Below are 14,573 nucleotides of genomic sequence, written 5' to 3' on the forward strand. Positions count from 1 at the left end.
GTGAACACAAGGAAGCATTCAGCAGCTACAGAGCCAAATGTTTCCCTCGGGAGTTGGTGGAGACCAAAAACGGAGCTAAAAGAGTGAATTTTGGACAGCAGGTGGCCGGGGACATGACTGCAAAGACACTCTAATGCTGCTCTTAGTCTGCTGGACGTGTAAATGAGGAAGTGTAATTCATCACATGACAAATAAGCATGTTTTAATGACAGATGTTTGATGATATATGTGCATGAAAACGAGCAGAGAGCAGAGAATGACCTCCGGCACCACCCCAGCAGCTGAGCTCCTTTCACAAGAGGACAGAGAAAACAACTCCATCATCTCTTAAACATCTAGTCATCCCATTGTGCCATGTCACACACTTAGATACTGAGATCAACACAGCATGACACAATCTGTTGGCCCCGGTGTGTGTGTGTGTTACGTAAGGCTTGACACTGTTCTCTGCACAGGTTCATGCAGGAGGTCAGCCGATGTAAGCCGCTGCCTCCGCTTAGAGCCTCTAAACTAAATGGATATCTGCTGCTGCACTGTGACTAGAAGGATCTGAGTGTTTTAACATTTTCACTCAACAACGGTGTGACAGCTGTGAAATATATTAACTGGCACAATATGCATTTCTACCCATTCGGCTTAGAATATGAACAAAAAACTCTCAAGTTATTTAGAAAAACTGATAACAAACCTACTTTTTGTCTGATCTGATCCTCACGGGCACATACAGTGGGGCAAAAAAGTATTTAGTCAGCCACCAATTGTGCAAGTTCTCCCACTTAAAAAGATGAGAGAGGCCTGTAAGTTTCATCATAGGTACACTTCAACTATGAGAGACAGAATGGGGGGAAAGAATCCAGGAAATCACATTGTAGGATTTTTAATGAATTAATTGGTAAATTCCTCGGTAAAATAAGTATTTGGTCACCTACAAACAAGCAAGATTTCTGGCTCTCACAGACCTGTAACTTCTTCTTTAAGAGGCTCCTCTGTCCTCCACTCGTTACCTGTATTAATGGCACCTGTTTGAACTGGTTATCAGTATAAAAGACACCTGTCCACAACCTCAAACAGTCACACTCCAAACTCCACTATGGCCAAGACCAAAGAGCTGTCAAAGGACACCAGAAACAAAATTGTAGACCTGCACCAGACTGGGAAGACTGAATCTGCAATAGGTAAGCAGCTTGGTGTGAAGAAATCAACTGTGGGAGCAATTATTAGAAAATGGAAGACATACAAGACCACTGATAATCTCCCTCGATCTGGGGCTCCACGCAAGATCTCACCCCGTGGGGTCAAAATGATCACAAGAACGGTGAGCAAAAATCCCAGAACCACACGGGGGGACCTAGTGAATGACCTGCAGAGAGCCGGGACCAAAGTAACAAAGGCTACCATCAGTAACACACTACGCCGCCAGGGACTCAAATCCTGCAGTGCCAGACGTGTCCCCCTGCTTAAGCCAGTACATGTCCAGGCCCGTCTGAAGTTTGCTAGAGAGCATTTGGATGATCCAGAAGAGGATTGGGAGAATGTCATATGGTCAGATGAAACCAAAATAGAACTTTTTGGTAAAATCTCAACTTGTCGTGTTTGGAGGAGAAAGAATGCTGAGTTGCATCCAAAGAACACCATACCTACTGTGAAGCATGGGGGTGGAAACATCATGCTTTGGGGCTGTTTTTCTGCAAAGGGACCAGGACGACTGATCCGTGTAAAGGAAAGAATGAATGGGGCCATGTATCGTGAGATTTTGAGTGAAAACCTCCTTCCATCAGCAAGGGCATTGAAGATGAAACGTGGCTGGGTCTTTCAGCATGACAATGATCCCAAACACACCGCCCGGGCAATGAAGGAGTGGCTTCGTAAGAAGAATTTCAAGGTCCTGGAGTGGCCTAGCCAGTCTCCAGATCTCAACCCCATAGAAAATCTTTGGAGGGAGTTGAAAGTCCGTGTTGCCCAGCGACAGCCCCAAAACATCACTGCTCTAGAGGAGATCTGCATGGAGGAATGGGCCAAAATACCAGCAACAGTGTGTGAAAACCTTGTGAAGACTTACAGAAAACGTTTGTTCTATACCCTTTGTTGGCAATGACAGAGGTCAAAGTATTGAGATGAACTTTTGTTATTGACCAAATACTTATTTTCCACCATAATTTGCAAATTAATTCATTAACAATCCTACAATGTGATTTCCTGGATTCTTTCCCCCCATTCTGTCTCTCATAGTTGAAGTGTACCTATGATGAAAATTACAGGCCTCTCTCATCTTTTTAAGTGGGAGAACTTGCACAATTGGTGGCTGACTAAATACTTTTTTGCCCCACTGTACATGCACTCTCCTCAACAGGCTCCAGCTTTATGTCAAACACTTTATGTTATACATTGGAGTTAAGGCTGATAACATGAGGTGACACGGACAAACGGCTACATACAAACTGCATTTCAAAAATTAAAATTAGAAAAATCACAGGGGACACTTTTCTTCACCAAGTACTTTTACTTTTAATACTTTAACTTTATTTTCCTCTTCACACTGACACTCACTAATGGAGGTAAAGGATCTAAACACTTCCTCCACCGCTGGGAAGAGGCTGAAGATCTCATCACACACACTTCGAAGCTGAGAGGTGAAGTGGGTTCACCATTAAAACATGAATGACATCGTTTCATCACTAAAGACCTCCTGGGTCGCACATGGATGACATCCACCGGCCGGAGATAGATGAGCTGGGAGTTTCTCTTTTATTTCAACCCCAGTTGGACGAGATGTGAATGGAAGCAGTGACCCAGTTTGTCCTGATTGACAGAGCAGATTTTCTCCCAGAACTCCCCTCTGCTGACTCAGTGTCTGTCCTCCACATGCCTAACAAAACATCCGCACATCATTTTATAATTATGTAATGCCCCGACCCATTTCACGTCTGATGACTCAGCTCACAGCTGTCAGTTGGCCCTCTCTCTCTCTCTCTGTGTGTGTCAACTGTAATCTTTAATGTTTCTTGTTATATTTTTGGGACTGCTGTCGGCCCTGAGGGACTCGCTTCAGATTTCTCCCTGTGGTTCTCCACATTAGAGGACTGTGAGTGACCTTGGTGGTTCATTTGTGGACTGTTTATGAGTCACCCTTACTGGAAAGTCCAGTGGGAAACATCAGCTGAGTTGATTTTACCTTTCGGGAAACTCTTGAGCAACACTTTCCTCTGATTGCCATTCGTGTCTGCATGAAATATCCACAAATTAAGAGTGTTTTCTGACTCTTGTTCTAATTCTGGTCACTAACCGCCAACATGTTCTGCTAGCTGCAGTTGCCAGTTAACTCAGCTGCCTCTTATATATATGCACTTTTCTTGCATGAAATGTGACTTTTGTGTTTTTCTTTGCAGTTCCACGTCATGAACGAACATCTCTTCCCTCCAAAGTGTCATGCTGTCCTGCGAGAACAAGGTACTGAGTGATTTTAGCTCAACAGAGAATCGTTCCGCTTTTTCTTCTTTCTTCTCTCTGTTCAGTGCTTTGTTTTAAGAAGTAGCTGTAAAATTATTAAGCAACTCAAAAAAGGGTAGATTCATCTGTATAAATATATATTTTATTGATATTTACGTCAGTACAGTTATTAAAACCATCAACATCACGGGTCAAAACAGTCCTTTTAATGGTTTACGTCAGACAAACCACAGGTTATACACATGTGCATTACTTAAAACATTACAGTGCCATGTTAAAACATTTGAAATCAGTTACTCCTCCCGTAACAGGAGTGTCTGTATTCAATCTGAGATTTTTTCCACAAGTGTCAAAACTGAACCGAATGACAGAGTTAAGGCCCGACTATCCAGCAGATCGGTGCAGTTACAGTACACAGTGTCATTAACAATAACTCGGACGATTAGAGGCTCGTGTGGATGGGGGGGGGGGGATAAACCTGCACATTTTAATGTGAGTAAACAAGTATTCTGCTGGTGCTGCATGTAAATTATTATTGTGTTAAAACCTGGATAAGATCACATCACAACAATAATTCAAAGCTTTTACTTCATGTTTGTCTTTGTGGGCTCCCTCCTCAAACAGTCTGAATAACAGCTGTTTGTTGGCCGGTTTGCCGGTGAAATATTTCTGGCGACTTTTTCATGAGGCCAAACTTGCCGAGAATACAGTTTTGTTTTCGATCTAGACTTGGGGTTTCTGCTGTGACACGCTTTTTGTTTCTTTAGGCCAAATTTCCTTTATGTTCACAAGCTAATGAGACAGTCCTACATCCAGGACATTCACTTTAGCTGTCAAACAGTGTTTTCCCAGAGATAAAAGATGAACAGACCATTAGGCTGCATCTTTGATAGCTAGACACTTGTAGTTTAACACAATCGTAGCAGGTTATTCTATTCATTTTTGTCTGTTTTTCTGCTGTCTGTTAGTGCCTGCGTCCTCCTCTGACACTAAGGTCTAGCTGAGAAGGACCAGGGGCAGAAAGGCTTCCAGGTTACATGTTACATTAGTCTTTTAGTGGTTCTGAACTTAGTGCATCGCTGGTGCCAGGGCGGTCTGCTCCAGCGGGCCGCTGGATGTTGCTTCTCCCGCCGAGCTGCTCACGGCTCCCTGGTTGAGGGCGAACTGCGGCAGGGCGCTCAGCAGGGCCTTCTCCAGCTTCTGCTCCAGAGCGTCCAGGCGGCGGTCCACATGCTCCTTCAGCCTCCTCTCCATCTCCTCCAGACGACGCTCCATGGCTGAGTCCAACTCCCTGCAGAGTGGAGGGAAAACGCTGTGACTAATTTGGTTAAGAAGTGCCTGCAGAATAAACATGCACTTCTACAATGAGGCCTGTTTTGGAATTGATCCAGTCCAGAATCGGTCCAGGAGATCGCCTCAGGATGTCGGCTGAGGTTGGATTTTTCAACCACATCTTGTTAATACTAGTTAATACTCATGTTGATAACAATATTAATACTATATGATTGTGTATTGGCACTAAAATGAGGAGAGAGAGGCATATTTCAGTCCAGCGTGGAGGAGCGAAAGGAGGGAAGTGAAAGGAGGGCTGAGCTGTGATGAATCCATGATCAAACATGAAGCCACATCAGAAACAAACCGTCAAATATAAACAGACACTGAAAGTAAACCACCCACGCAGTCAGTGCTGACCTCCCCTAACCTCAAAATCCAGCTGTGTCCATCTTACTCATTTCTTTCAGTAAGGAACTCTCAGACAGCTGACTTTGGGTTTGTTTCATCCTAACCACCAGGAGGAAATGTTCAACACCAAGATACTTTATAAATCAGCTTTTTCTCCTTCTTCTCAGATATTTTCAGCCGGTCTGCATTTGGGGGTTTTTGCTGCATTGCTTTCAACCCCCAAGGACTTTGAGGACCACCTTCAGGTCTGTTCGTGAGCCCATCGCTCTCGGCTCTAGTAACTATGCTGCTCTCACACCTGGAGGAGATCCAGACCATCACCTCTGATCCCTCTCTGATCCCTGCAGACCACCACATTTCTTGTACTGTGGCCTCTACGACACACAACATTTAAAACTTTTCCACACCTTTTTACAGGCCACACTCCTTATTATTAGATGTTAGTGCTTTAGAGTCAGATCAAATGGAAACTATCGACGTTAAATCCTAATTTTCTATACAATATTAATAGAACATTGAAGAAACTCTAAATCTCCACCTCCAGCTTAAAGACGTGTGTCTCAGTTGTCAGTGCAGATTTCATGACCTTTCCAACACTTTCAAGGATTTTACTGATTCAATTACTTTTCCAGGCCTAGAAATTCCATGACTTTTCCAGGTTTTTCGTGACCATGGGAGCAACAGCAGCTGGTGAAGTACTCTGAATGTCTAGTTATGTTAGTTAATGTATTTTTCTGTAACAAAGAGTCCAAGAGTGCAACACAGCAGCCTCAGTCGCCCAGAATGCAATGCAACTGCAAGACAGTTTTGGGTAAACGGACATTACTATCGTACTTTCTCCACCGTCGCCATTATCACGTCATCAAAGCAACAACTTCCTGCATTCATCAATAAAAAAAAAGCATTGTGGGAAATATAAGAAATCACAAGCTTTACAATCAGATTAAAGAAGCAGGTTCAACAAACACAGGAAACAACAATTCTTTAGCATTTCACAGCTGCTATCAGCATCTTTAAAACAAACAACGGCTCAAATTACATACTTTTAGTTTGTGGTCAGTTTCTAAGAGTAGATATTACTTCCCCCTGTTTAAGATTGTTAAGCTGTGGTCACTACACTGATGTGTTGTGGTGAAGACGTACCACTGAGCTGCTGTCCTCGCCTCGATGTGGAGTCAGCCTCAGCTGATGTTCTCTCTGAACCAACATGTGCTGCTCTGCTCCGACAAAGAGCCTCATTTATAAAACTGCGGTCTGTAGCCCCGGCTCATGAAGACATGTTTCAACTCTAGAGTGAAACTAATGTCATCTGTAAATTAAGTTTACTGATGCTGAGTCTTTGCATCACTGTTGGCTAAAAAAAGCCATTTATTCAATGAGGTTTGGTGCAGTTTTCCAACATCTTAATGACTCACACATACAGAGATGCTCATTAATGGACTCTATTGTCTCCGTATCAGCCTCCACCCTGCACGGTCAACGGCCACTCTGTCAGTCAGCTGCTCACCAACCACAAATATCACCAGCAAGAAAAAATATATATATGAAAGATTCAGTGAGTTTATCATCATGAAGACTAATGAAGGGTGTGGAACTTCATGATATGTGCCACACATCTCCAGATCAGTGAATGTTCTACCACAAAGCAGTGGAACATGAATGGGCGTCAGCTGGCTTTCAACAGCTCAACACTTTCAGCCAACAATGCGACCTATTGAATGAATGAGTCTCTGTTTCATCCACGCACTCGGTTCCTCAACAACGTGACAGCGTGACAACAATGCGGCTGAAACACAATGTTCCTACTGCACTACTTTCCATTTAATTGAGCCTGAATATCTTGTTTAGCCATGAATGCAGGACACAAGGCATCAATGCTGTAGGTCATTTTTTGGGAAAAGCTAAAGATGCTGTATGAAAATCACAGTTTTGGCATTTTGTCTGACACCTGTCGTCTGCCATGCTGTAAACACAAGTATTGTCACTCTGTGGCTGCAAGTACAGTAAGTTAAAAGGCTCTTACACCTTTTGAGGGGGAGTGAGAGTTCATTGGAGGCATTAAGTAGTAGTGAGGAAGTGACTGCAGTCACAGGATGTAGGCTGACGGCGTAAAGCCTGCCATTGGCCGACTATTTCAGTCTGCATCCTCCCCTTCCTCTATTTTTTGTGCTGCTGTTTTCAAAGCCGTCGTCCCAACATGCAACCACAACAACCTTTAGTGCTACACTGATAAAAGAGACAAACTACATTACGTTATTAGCATTATTAAACGAGAGGCGGAGAGAGAGGTCTGACTGTGGAGGACTAGGAACTCAGTATCTCACTCTGTGCGTCACTAAAGGAGAATATCTGCACGCGGTAAAAAGGAATACTAATATATCATTGATAAAACAGTGATTTCTACTATTACTACTAGTATTATTTAACTCATCTATTACATCATTACTATTGAACAATAGAAACGTATTCTTCATTTCATTTGCGTTATGATGCAGTGACGTCTCTCTAACACACGGTGGAGCCACTTCGTCTGCTCACAGATCAACAACATGGACTTCATGATGCAGAGTGATGATGATGATGATGATGTTAAACACAAACAAAGGCTGTCATGGTGACTTCATTGACAAATTTCTTTTGACTGGGATCTCTCTGAGCAGCAGCGGTGAGTTGTATTGAAAACAAACAAACGTTTCAGTACCAGATGGACTCGCTGTACTTCACTCACCACGTGCCGTTCATCATCTTCCTCTCCTTCTCCGCCACCACTGCGGCGTCATCCAGCCTCAGCTTCGTCACCTGATCGCAGATGCTCTGGAGCATAGGCAGGAGCTCGGGGTTGGAGTTAAACGCCTGGCCGTGCCCCCGCCCTTTCAGGAAGTGTGACATCATGTCCGATATCTGGCTGTGGCTCACTGGGCCTCTGCTCTCACTGCTCGCTAGAGATTAATCAATTAATCAATACATCAAATGCAATAGACAGTGCTTTACAAGAAACTGATAATGTGGAATATTAAAAATGATTCTTTTCTATATTTATACATATAACATCATGCCTTTTTGATAAATTCTTTAGAGGGGTTTTGGTTTTGGGAGAGAAACGTTGGTCCTTACTCATGTTCTCAGTGGATCCGGGGGAGGAGGACGTTAGGGAGGAGGACGTTAGGGAGGAGGACGTCACTCCGTTTTGAGCCGCTGGAGCTTCATGTGCAGGCCCGATTGGAGGCTAGTGACACGGAAACAAGACTATCTGATACGCAGTACAGTATGTGTGTGTAAACACTCTCTAAACCCACACTTCAGTGGCACCAAGTTGACAGTGGATGTGCCTAAGAAAGGCTTCGGTACAACTTTAGCTGCAGAATTTGAGCTGCTGTTCAGCAGGTAAAGTAAATCATTTACACTCTGCTTCCACTCATCAGATCTGTAAACCTATTTGACATTAAGAATCATCTCTCAACATCTTGATGAGCTTAATGTTGAGCTGATACTGATACCCTGGAGTCTGCAGGCTGGAGCTGGCCGCTGATGGCTGCTGGGGAGATGCTGGATCCTTGAGCCAGAGCAGAGAGAGCTCCACCGCCCATCAGGAGAGGCAGGAAGCTGCCCAAAGAGCTGGTCTGGTTCTGGAGACAAACACATACAAACATCTTTATGTTGGAATCTTCTCTGTGCTGTAGAGTTCTGTACTGAAGCTGCCTGTTTCTGTCGAGGTTGTTTGTCAAAAATATTTTGTTGCTGCTTTTTCAAGATGCCAAAAAGTCTGGAAATTCAAATCCAGGAGACCATCACTAAGATGGGCATGTTTGTTTTCACTTTATCATAAAACCACTTTAAAGAACGGAGGCAACTTACACACATCAAATGTGGTGGATAAACAAAACTTCTGTTACTGTTGTAGTGACTCCCCGTCATCGCCTGTCAAGGTTGTTATGCTTAATAAGTAACTTGCTGCTCCTTTAGTCCCACCTTCTGCTGGAAGTGCACCATTTCCATGAGGTTCTGGGCTCCTGGCGAGAGGCTCGTTCCCATCTCATCGACCAGACACTGCACCTGCTGCATGTCGATTCCAGGGCCGCGGGCCGGGCAGGGCTGGAGCGACTGAAGACCTACGATGACTCGACACACCAAAACACTGCTTCTACCGGCCAAGGAGAGCAGCTGGGAGACCAGCCAGAGGGAGACAGAGCAGATGGTCGCACTGAACTAAATACATTCCTCACCAATACAACTGGAACTGGATTTAAAAAAAGTCTTTGGTGGGACCACTGTTTCAACACCACCCACCTTTACTTCACAGGCTGCGGATGGATGTTCGAGGATCAGCTGTTTCTTGTAAAAAGGCCCTCTGTCTGAACTGAGAGCAAAAAGAGAAGGAACATATTAAAACATTTCGAATATTTTTTACAACATTTAAGGGACAGGACGTATAAGGAGACGGTGAGGACATATGTGTACCTGTCTGGCTGGACGCTGTCGTCCCTCTCTCCGCGCACCGTCCCACAGTATTCTCCCACCTGGCTGTACACCTCCATGGTTCGAGCCTCGCTGACGAGCAGCAGGCGGCTGATGGCCGTCGGGGAGCAGGGGCTGCAGCGGAGCATCAGGACACATGGAGACCCTTCCTCTGTCTGCTCTAACAGCGCTGGGCTGCCCCTGTGAGGGACCGACAAGGAGCTACTCATAACCAAAATCCACATCTTTATGGCGAGTTAGTCTTCGCAGTCGTGAATCTCACCGGTTGGTTTCCTCTCCCTCTGACCGACTGAGCTCCTCTTCGTAATCGTCTGTGTTACTGATGAGGACAGGACGCAGGACATCGGCCAGGCGCCGTCCCTCAGAGTGACAGACCCACGCGGCTCCGCTCTGCACAGAGATGTCCACCATGATGCTGCTGAGGCCACAGGGACGGTAACCTACCAGGACACAAGCTGGGACACAAAGTCAGAAGGACTTAAGAGACAGGAGTGAATAATAACAAAGCAGGAGGCAGAAGACAAGTTACAAGACAAGGTAAGAGATAAACCTGGAGAGAGTTTGGGGCAAAAAGAGGAAATAGGAAACAAATATAGAAACAGGAGTTCACAAATAAAACTTCTAAATTATAACTGGATGGGAGTTTTTCTTTGCATTTGACAGCCAATAAGCAGCAAAGTCAGGACTGCTACTGTCCTACTTCTAGATGGTACATTTTAATTAACATTAGCATCACATATAGCAAAATACTACAACTGCAAATAAACCTGTTTAAACACAGCTAGCTACTAAAAACCACTTTACCTCAATGCTGCTTCAGCGGAAACCGTCGATTAGCTTGTTTTCCCCAAGTTTCTGAATTTTCGCATTTCTTTATGCAGATTTTAAAAACAACAGATGTTGATATTCTGGGATGTAACTGAACATATAACAGAGGGTTTGTAGCTAAGAGGCTAAATCCAGCGCCCCCCGGTCTGTCCACGGCTGCGACACCAGCGCACGACCGGATGTTGTGGTGTGACGTAATCAAAGGGCGACCCGCGAAGTGGTCAGTCTGGGCGTGAAGCTGTTTTGGTAAATAAGCACTCTTTTTTTTTTAATTTTTTATATCAATTACAACAAGTAACTTTACGTGATGTCTTTGATTTTAATATGTGTGCAGTGTTGGGTAGTAAGTCATGATATTATCACAGTATGGTGAGTGTTGTAGTGAATTATATCGTCATTCATGGGTGTTAATGTCCTCTTCACCACCGTTAGCTTTTGATTATCCAAGGCAGAATCTGCTATATTGGCCAAATACACTCAGTTGCGACTTTATTAGGTACGCCAAGCTAAACTGATGTAGTCTAATGCAACAGAAATCCTCCCTTCATGAAGGGTGTTATGATGTTTTTGTTGAAACTGTTGATACACCTGCATGGTCATTTTGGAGGATGTAGTTTGTAGTGCTGGCAGGTGTTTCTATTATTTTGTACACCCGATTTTTATCAGTATATCAGGGTAGGCTACATCTCTGCCTCTGTGCATGCAATACAATAATAGCACCACAAACTACATCCTCTAAAAGGACTATACAAGTGAATTTCTACCTCTCCAAAACAGTTTAATCAGAACATTCTAGTATCATGAGGGGAGGGTTATTTCTGCATTAGTGTACGTGTAGTGCACTGACTTCTTTTAAAGCAGGGGATGGACTTCACAGAGTGCTATGGAGACACCGTCTCCAGTGTTGCCGCTGCAGCTCGCTCAGGCTGTAGGAAACGTGTGAGGAGGCTGATACAGAGAGGCTTCAGCGTCGACTGTCGAGACAACCGGGGCTGGAACGCCCTGCACGAGGCTGCAGCCGCTGGCAGTAAGGAGTGTGTGCAGGACATTCTGTCTGCCGCCGGTGGTAAGAAGGGGATCCACCATAAATCAGGGTCACATTTTGCAAGCTGGAACTAGAACATGTTTGGATTCTTCATCCTGTAGAAATGACGTAAACTAGTCATTTTTTACTAATGAAACTGACACTAATATCGACCAACTGTCCAAAGATACAACACAAATCCTCACGTTATTTTCTGTCTCTGACTGCGAGCAGCAGGCTCCCCCCGTGGCTGCCGTGCCTTCGTGAACTCTTTGACACATGAGGGGGAATCTGCATGTCACCTGGCAGCACAGCGTGGACACCTGGCAGTGGTCCGACTCCTCCTGAAAGCCCATACCAACATCAACCAGCTAACAAATGACTTGTCCTGTCCTTTATATGCAGGTATAACACTCATGTATTATCATATTGGTGTTAATGTGTTTTCTGCACTGCACCCTCTCTCCACAGTATTTATCAGCTGCAAACTGTTCTCTATCAGCCGTAGACGGCGGGCATAAAGAGGTGGTAAAACTACTGGTCAGTAAAGGTGCAGAGGCCAATAGAACACACACTGCGTCCTGCTGGACCTGCCTTCATCAAGCTGTTTATAAGGTAATATTAAAACGTACAAACACACACACAGCTCTTTGAGGTGTATCCTAACTTGTAACATACATATTTTTTTTTTATCCCCCTAGGGTCACAGTGAAATTGTGCACATACTGGTCAGTGTGTGCAACCTGGAGGCACTAGATGACCACAAGATTTCTCCTCTCTTTGTGGCTGCACAGTATGGACAGCGGGAATGCCTGGAGATACTTGTTAATGCTGGTAAATAGCTGTTTGCTTTATACTTTTATGTGTGCTTGTGCATTTTAGTAAAGTATACCTTTGTTTGTTGCAACTCAGCTTGGTCCTTTTCTTGTGTACCAGCGACGGTCTTTGCCTCCTCTTTTCACTCCTCTCTTAAACCAGTAATCAGGTAAAATAAAACATATAATTTTAGGTGCCAATGTGAACAGCCAGGCAGCTGATCTGGCCACACCACTGCTGATTGCCTCTCAAGAGGGACACGATGCATGTGTGGATTTCCTGTTGGACCACGGGGCAGATCCTAACACAGCCTGCAGTCATGACTGGCCCCAGCTCCCCATTCATGCTGCCGCTGAGTTTGGCCACATCAGGTACCGACTCATAACTTTCATTGATCTGTTGCTGGGCAGTGATCCATAAGCTTTTTAGAGTGTGGCTTTTCATTAAGAAGCAACATCAAGCAATGTCCCTCATTACCTGTTGTATTTCCCAGAGCTCAAGTTGATATATTTTGTTACAAATAACCAATTATAAGAATTTTCTGTTGATCAACTAACCAGTTAATCTACTTCTACTACTTAAGGAGGGGCTTCATGCAAATATGCCAAAAGTATTTTTTTCCTTAACCCTCTGTGATTTTGTCAATCCAGCATCCTGAGGAGGCTGATAGCCGTTACAGATCGTGTGTGTGACCACGGTGTCGGCATGGTGAGTCCACTGTATGTGGCCATCCACAAGCATCAGATCAAGAGTGTGGAGATGCTCCTGAGGGAGGGTTACAGCCCAGATGCCCAGGACTGTACACACATCCTGGGCCTCCGTTCACCACTCTCCTTTGCCTTGTCTCTCACAACCAACAAACCATACAGGTTCGTAAGCAGTCCGATTCTACCTCATAAACTCCAAGAACTTGCACAAAATAAAGATGGCTTGGTCATTGCAAATGATTAAAATGTCTTTCAGTGAATCTGTGAGGTTGCTGATCGCTGCAGGACCAAGTTTGAGTGAGGAGGACTGGATTTATGCTTTGGCTACTGACAAAATAGACCTGCTGCAACTGATATTTGAGCACAGATGCATCCCTCGGCCAGAGACTTTGACCAGGGGCTGTTCTGTTCCACATCATCATGGGAAAACTGTATTAAAGCTGCAGGAACTAAGGGAGCTGCTCTGTGTGGCACTAAACCAAGTACATTTTGCCGCCTGCTGGCTTCCTCTGCTTCTTAAGGCAGGACTGGAGCCGTCTTTGCTGCTGCAGCCCCACATGTGAGTCTCTCTTCTTACTTCATCACTCTTTGGTCCAGTATCAGATGGCTGTACTTGATCAATTTCTTTCTGTCCTCAATGCTTTCTAGGTTGGAACAGGCACACAGTGAGGTGTTGAATTACCTGCTAGAGTTTGTAAACTGGTCGACTCTGTCTGCTCCTTTGAAACATATTCTGGATCGAAGACGGGCAGAAAAGACCTGGGAGCCATGTCCTCATTTTGGTAGCGTGACAAGATACACACTGCAGATTTGCCTTTACTAAGCTGCAGTAAACTTTGATGACAATTTTCACGTTCTCTTCTTTTTTTTTTCCCTCCTCTCCTCCCTCCAGACTCCATTCCCTGTCTTTCCCACATCTGTCGGTTGCAGGTTAGATTAATATTGGGACCAGATGTACTGATGAGGACCAATGTAGTCCAGCAGCTCCCTGTGCCCTCCTCCCTTCATAGCTTCCTCCAATTCAGAGACATCCCGGAAGCGTCCTACACACACTCGCTGCCATCTCCACCCTTGAATCGAATACAGGAACCGGGATACCAGCACAGACATGTTCTATAACCCTGTCCAGTCGTCAGCCTTGTCACTTTGAGGTTATTAAAATCACACTGTTTGACATTTGTATTCTGTATTTGCTTGTTGTAGCTCCTCGTGGAAGCTACATTATGTTTGACTGTCATATTCAAACCCAAGAATCCATGTTTTCTAATGCTATACAATTCTATCAAGTGGAAAGATTTTTGATGCTTGAGCATAATTATACACACTTTTCCTCAAAACTCAAGATATTCAGTATCTTTGGGACTTTTGGGATCACATGAATTTAGATTTAGATTTTTACAAAAATGTGTTAGGGTTTTATTCACTTGGTATAATTTATGGTGATTTGATTAATGTAATTGAGAATTCAAGTTAATAAACCCCCAAACAAGTGGTGTTTGTATGATGATAAGCTCTGTTTGTGCTATGACAATAAAAAAGCCATTTGGCCAAATTCTGATTGGTGCACAGCCTTGTCAGTCACACGGAGCCCT

General features: G+C 44.3%; 2 protein-coding genes across 2 annotated transcripts; one reads left to right on the forward strand and one right to left on the reverse strand.

The window, feature by feature from the left end:
- Positions 1–3,608: 3,608 nt before the first annotated feature.
- Positions 3,609–10,516, reverse strand: c20h10orf88 (chromosome 20 C10orf88 homolog). The gene is made up of 9 exons (XM_070852016.1): positions 10,411–10,516; positions 9,869–10,061; positions 9,589–9,786; positions 9,418–9,487; positions 9,100–9,291; positions 8,628–8,756; positions 8,245–8,356; positions 7,859–8,069; positions 3,609–4,738 (listed from the first exon to the last, which is right to left on the reverse strand). Exons 2-9 carry the CDS (start codon positions 10,015–10,017, stop codon positions 4,516–4,518), a joined length of 1,284 nt encoding a protein of 427 aa, XP_070708117.1. The 5' UTR covers positions 10,018–10,061; positions 10,411–10,516; the 3' UTR covers positions 3,609–4,515.
- A 722-nt stretch (positions 10,517–11,238) lies between these two features.
- On the forward strand, positions 11,239–14,539 carry asb3 (ankyrin repeat and SOCS box containing 3). Its single transcript, XM_070851987.1, has 9 exons — positions 11,239–11,500; positions 11,693–11,863; positions 11,961–12,073; positions 12,160–12,292; positions 12,468–12,645; positions 12,925–13,143; positions 13,238–13,540; positions 13,630–13,763; positions 13,874–14,539. The coding sequence occupies exons 1-9, from the start codon at positions 11,299–11,301 to the stop codon at positions 14,098–14,100; spliced, it is 1,680 nt and encodes a 559-aa protein (XP_070708088.1). The 5' UTR covers positions 11,239–11,298; the 3' UTR covers positions 14,101–14,539.
- The last annotated feature ends 34 nt before the right edge of the window (positions 14,540–14,573 follow it).

Source organism: Pempheris klunzingeri, chromosome 20 (genome assembly GCF_042242105.1).
Source record: "Pempheris klunzingeri isolate RE-2024b chromosome 20, fPemKlu1.hap1, whole genome shotgun sequence".
NCBI classification, from domain to species: domain Eukaryota; kingdom Metazoa; phylum Chordata; class Actinopteri; order Acropomatiformes; family Pempheridae; genus Pempheris; species Pempheris klunzingeri.

What these genes read in the sequence shown, in the direction of transcription:
- c20h10orf88 (XM_070852016.1), bottom strand. Translation starts at nt 10,017, where the DNA reads ATGGTGGACATCTCTGTGCAGAGCGGAGCCGCGTGGGTCTGTCACTCT. An exon ending in GACAGCGTCCAGCCAGACAG is followed by an intron (nt 9,488 to 9,588) that starts GTACACATATGT and finishes TTTTGCTCTCAG; the next exon opens with TTCAGACAGAGGGCCTTTTT. An exon ending in CCGCAGCCTGTGAAGTAAAG is followed by an intron (nt 9,292 to 9,417) that starts GTGGGTGGTGTT and finishes CTGGTCTCCCAG; the next exon opens with CTGCTCTCCTTGGCCGGTAG.
- asb3 (XM_070851987.1), top strand. Translation starts at nt 11,299, where the DNA reads ATGGACTTCACAGAGTGCTATGGAGACACCGTCTCCAGTGTTGCCGCT. An exon ending in CATTCTGTCTGCCGCCGGTG is followed by an intron (nt 11,501 to 11,692) that starts GTAAGAAGGGGA and finishes GACTGCGAGCAG; the next exon opens with CAGGCTCCCCCCGTGGCTGC. An exon ending in TTCATCAAGCTGTTTATAAG is followed by an intron (nt 12,074 to 12,159) that starts GTAATATTAAAA and finishes TTATCCCCCTAG; the next exon opens with GGTCACAGTGAAATTGTGCA.